The sequence below is a fragment of the Prunus persica genome, chromosome G4, assembly GCF_000346465.2.
Source record: "Prunus persica cultivar Lovell chromosome G4, Prunus_persica_NCBIv2, whole genome shotgun sequence".
NCBI lineage: Eukaryota > Viridiplantae > Streptophyta > Magnoliopsida > Rosales > Rosaceae > Prunus > Prunus persica.
The window spans coordinates 13,818,543-13,824,055 of NC_034012.1; the positions used below are offsets into that span (position 1 = coordinate 13,818,543).

General features: G+C 36.1%; 1 protein-coding gene across 1 annotated transcript; it reads left to right on the forward strand.

Moving 5' to 3' along the window:
- LOC18780870 (putative F-box protein At1g47790) lies at nt 2,123-4,452 on the forward strand. Its single transcript, XM_007212872.2, has 3 exons — nt 2,123-2,126; nt 3,143-3,203; nt 3,354-4,452. Exons 1-3 carry the CDS (start codon nt 2,123-2,125, stop codon nt 4,450-4,452), a joined length of 1,164 nt encoding a protein of 387 aa, XP_007212934.2.

The window sequence follows — 5,513 nt, forward strand, 5'->3', positions numbered from 1 at the left end:
GCAAAAGAAGGAGAAAACAATCACCACCATAAGTCTCACATCTGAAACTTGACTAAATAAAATAAAATATATAATGAATGGTTCAATTACTAATATCACCGGGGCCTTTTGTGATAAAACCTCACACCTATTAGGCTTTGTAAGTGGTTAAGTTGGGGATAATATCGGTGTTAATGGTAGTAGGCCGCTGGCCTGTCTCTCTGAAATTTAATATGGTATCAGAGCGAATTGATTGACTAAACCTGAATTGGACCTTTACCCTTACCCAATATGTGGTAGCTTAAATGATTGACTCCGATGTAGACTTGACTCTACGTGTAGCCCACTATATAGTGGTCCCACGTGAGGGGTGTGTTGAAGAATATAAATCTCACATCGGAAACTTGACTAAATAAAATACAATATATAATGAATAGTTCCACTATTAACATCATTGAGGCCTTTTGTGATAAAACTCTACACCTATTATTAGTGTTGCTAGTAGTGAGTTGCCGACCCGTCTCTCTGAAATTTAACAACCATGGCCTAACTAAAGAAATATTACTGCTGCAATTGCAAATTAAGTACGCACTTGCATGTACCAAAGGGTTCATATTGGAGGTAATGCAACATAAAGCAAACCAATTGTAAGCAACCAAATCACTGAAATTGCACCAAACATAAAGCAAACCAATTGTAAGCAACCAAATCACTGAAATTGCACCGAGCACCCTTTTTTTTTGGATAAGAAAAAAGGAAATCACAAACAGAAACCACTCGAGCATGCAGGCCCAAACAGGTCGAAGAAGAAAGGAACCGAACAATTCAAAGGCAAGCCCGATTCCCACAGCTTAGAAGGGTTGAGCCCATGGCCCATATTTGCAACAGCATCTACCGTGAAGTTCGCCTCGCGATAGATATGATTGAAGGATGCACCAAGCACCCTTGTTTTGGTCTCCTTGGTCATCCTTCATTGATCCAAAATCCTTTCATGGCATATTTACTAATCCGTAATTGGATTAGGAGGAATTGAATTGAGGATGAATTGAATTGATAAGGAGGAGTTGAATTGAGGAGAATTAGATTCCGGATTCCTATTGAAGTTGTTTACTAAACCATATGGATTGAGGGGAGTTAGATGCCGGATTCCTATTGAAGTTGTTTACTAAATCATATGGAATTGGGGTAAGAGTGGTACTAATTACTAAAATATCCTCGTTGTTAGGTTAAAGTAGATGACAAATTTGGAATTTTAAAAATTGTGTGAGGATATAATTGGTAAAAATGATGAATTTCTAATGGGTTAGTTCTCGAGGAATTAGAATACCACCTCCCACCCAAAAATTGAATACCTCCAAAATCAAGACTTCAATTCCTAATTTTGTGTGGACCCCCACTTACTTTTCAATTCTTCGATATAAAGTAAACACAGCAATCCTCCATATATGGAATTCAATTCCTGATTAGTAAACACATTATCAAAGTTTTCAAGTCAAATATGAAACAAACAAGAAGATGACAACCTAGAAATATCCTGCCATCTATAATTCAAGTGTCCAATATTATTTTCGGACTGCGCAATTTTGTTTCTTTCCACTTTGTTAGCCTGCAGCCATCAACTTTTTTTTATTCGTAATTATTTATAATAATATAATAAACTTGTAAAATAGAGCAACGTGTGCTAAACCAATTTTTGGTTACTTCTGCTGGATTCAAATAAACACAATATATTTGTTAAGGGTCGTTTGTTCTTCATTTTTTATTGCTCAATATAGTTCAATTTGCTTCAAAATAGGCAGCTTGGACTATGAGATGAATGAGCCTATGGACTTGAGAATGACAGTAAACTCTATCGGTCTATCTCATATCATTAAAACGAGATAAAACAAGATAAGGAAACTATAGAAGAGAACTTTGGGTAGCGTTTATCAGGATTCATCATTGGACTGATTCCAATTTCTGTTTTTCTTGTGTTTACTAAAACATATAGGTATTTTGAGTTATTCCAAAATCTGACTTCCCTTACATTTACTAATACATAAAGAAACTATAGAAACTTTAAATAGAGAACTTTGGGCATGCACCTTTTATCAATGGCCATTGGAGTGATTCCAATTCCTATTTCTCTTGTGTTTACTAAAACATGGGTATTGGAGTTATTCCAAAACCTAACTTCCATTAAATTTACTAACACATAAGGAATCAAAAAATTATGTAGATTCTATGTTAAATCTGTAATCAAATACCTTAAAAAATATGAATGGGATTAACAAGGGGGAGTAGTTAATCCTATTCCAATTCCCTTATTCCCCTATCTAAGTTCCTTGATTTATGGCTTCTCTTATTAATTCCTGATAAGTAAATATATCGTTCGGGCCCACTTCTTTAGTGGAGGTTTTCTTTTGGGGTAACTTGTTTTTTATTTCCTTATTAAAAATTGGTTATATCAATCTTAGTAAGATTTGGTTTTCTTTTACCAATAGGATTTGGATGACTTGTTTTAGTATACTTTTTGGGAGCCTATAAATTCAGAGATTTAAGTTTGGGTGTTTTAGAACACAGAAGAGAGATAGTGAGAGCCAAAAGGTTTGAGAGTGATCTTCACGGGTTTAAGATACAGTGTCCAAGAGTTGTATCATATTGGCTACGAGCTCAGGTTTGGGACTAAAATATTAAGTGGCTATTCTTGTTCTTATTTTGTTTTCTCATACATAGTCTCTCAATGATCTGAACTGTTTATTTATTTTTGTGTCCTCATTGAATGATTAATGACAGCACAAAAATTCATTTAAATCGAAAATCGTTGGATAATCTAACTATTTTGCCAAACTTAGGAAGACGAGGAGGAACATAGTATTAATAAGCATATGGTAAACGTGGATTGGGCCAGTTGGCCATAACAGTGAACTTGCCACTTACACCCAAATTCGAGCCCCCTTCCCCGAAGATTAGATTAATTTAGAGTAGTTTACTGTTTGTGTCAAAAAGTATTAATGCATATATATATATATATATATATATTCAAATTAACATGGTGACATATACATATGAATAAGAGCGTTGATTGTTTACCAGTTAGTTGTTAATATAACTATTAAATTAGTACTCATTCATATTCAATCCATTATGTTATATCTCATGATCTACACTGTTCAATTTTTAGGTCTTCATTCGATGACGACACTTGCACAAATCAACCAAATCAGAAATCAGAATGCGTTCAAGTAAGTTAATATACTTTCTCTCTCGTTGATCATCGTTCATTCAAAACAGTTATAATTATAATCAATAGAAATTTCATGCCTCAAATCAATAACTACCGAGTAAAAAAATTATATCATCTAAATGACTTCATATAACTTTATGGTACACAGGTTGGAGATGGCGCATTGCTACCAAAGAAATAAAAGGAGAACAGAACCTCTCCATTGCTACCTGTTGACCTACCAAAGAAATAAGAGGAGGAGAGTGAACCACGTAAAAGCATCAAAGCTTCCCTTTGATGTCATCACTGAGATTTTAAGCTGCTTGCCTGTGGACTCTTTGCTAAGGTTCAGGTGCGTCTGCAAGCAATGGTTTTCGTTGATTCAAGACCTCCAGTTCATTGCAAAACACATGGATCGAGCCCGTCCTCTGCAATACTCCTGTGCATTAATCAAACATGAAACTAAAATATTAGAAGCTGTGATTGATGAAAATTTCAAGTTCCTTAAGGTTTGTTCTGGCTTGTTTTTGGAGAAGAGTCTTAATTCTCAAGTTTGCCGGATCAGAAACCGTGCAACTCATCAAGTACTTTACTTGCCTAATGCACATGAAAGCGCAGAAATAATGGACTTTGTTTTTAATCCATCGACTCATGAGTGTAAAGTGGTATGTGTTGGAGAAGCTGGTTTTGAAGTCATAACTGTTGGAAAGGATGAGCAATGGAGACCTCTGAAGCGCCCTAACCAAGATGTGCCTCAACAGCATAGCAAGAAAGCAATAAACCTAAAATATCTGAAAGCAACTAACAAGGCAGAAGGGATTGGTCATTTGGTTATATTTATCGTCGACGGGAACAATTCGTGCCTGGAAATTCAATCTCTTGATATCTGGAACGAATGTTTCACTACTACTACGGTGCCCCGGGGATTTTTAGTACATTTGCCTAAAGTTTTGATTAGCTATTGGAAGCAATGTGTAGCTTTTGCAGAAATAGCAGAGGGAAAGCTTAACATATTGGTGTTAGAGGACGTGAAGGAGCACAAATGGAGTAGAAAGCAGATCACTGTTCCGTCGGAATTTTTAAAGGATCAGAATCTTCCTAATAGGAAAGCTAGTAAATTTATTTTGTGTGACATGGAGAGGCAGATAAGTAAGGTCATGTATTTAGAGAATGGGAAGAAATATTTAACTTCAAGGCAGTACAAGCCAAGCCTGATAGCTCTCAAGGGAATGCAATCAGAAAGGGCTGGAGTGGAAATGGAACTATGATCATTTATATGTTGGCGAGTTCTTACTTAGTTAGGATTTTGGTTCCTTATTTTATTAGAATTTTAGTTACTTACCAATTATTATTTAGTCCTATTGTAATAGAGATTTACTTTCTATTATAATTTAGATATATTTCCTATTTTATTTAGGGTTAACACATCTTTGTACTTGTATAATTACCTCCATATTGGAGAAGAATAATAATATGAGTGAATCTGAGCATAACTAAATATTTGCCCTACTTTGTTTGACAGTATATAGGCATATAAGAAACTTGGTGGTGTAGCAGGAATGAAAACTGAGACACCCCATCTCCAATTCCATTATGCATGATGAGACGGCTACTCTCTTGAGTTGTCTTTCCGCTTCTCAGTTTGAGCACTTTATCTTTGTCTTTGTCTATGTTCATGATTTGCTGGGTTTCCTCCCTTACTATTCTCCTTTTATGAAGTTTTTTCTTCATGGGACAGACGTATGCTACCACCTTCCCCTCTTGCATTTGTTTCTGCCATAAGATTGGCATGTTTGAGTCTCTTTACTATTATTTCAATTTCTCTTCTTTCAAATCTCGACCCTTTACCAGTGTCTGATTTGATAGGGAGATAGATGCAACTTTATTTTTCGGTGTTGCTTTCTCCAAATCTCGACTCTCATACATCGTCGGATTTGAGGGGGAGTGATACCACTGCTCATCTATTCTGCTGCAATTCAGCTACCTATATGTCATGGCTGATTCTTCTACATCTGAGCGTCAGTCAGCTTCTGTTTCTTAAGTGCCACTTTTCTTATGGTTCTGACGACCCTCTTCTCTTCAGGGGGAGAGGGAGAGTGAAGATAAGTTGTCTGTGCGATAATGGAAATATTTGTCATTGTTATTGTTGCTAACTACTATGTCCTTTGCTGGTGCCAGTACCATTGCTCATCCTTGTTATGTCTCTTGCTGGGGACAATGTTACTGCTCTTCCCTATTATGACTCTTGTTGGGAACAGTGTTGATTACTGCTGATGATGCCTGTTATGTCCATGCATTGTTGCTCTTGCTGGTGCCAGTGCCTTATATT

What these genes read in the sequence shown, in the direction of transcription:
- LOC18780870 (XM_007212872.2), top strand. An exon ending in AGAAATCAGAATGCGTTCAA is followed by an intron (nt 3,204 to 3,353) that starts GTAAGTTAATAT and finishes TATGGTACACAG; the next exon opens with GTTGGAGATGGCGCATTGCT.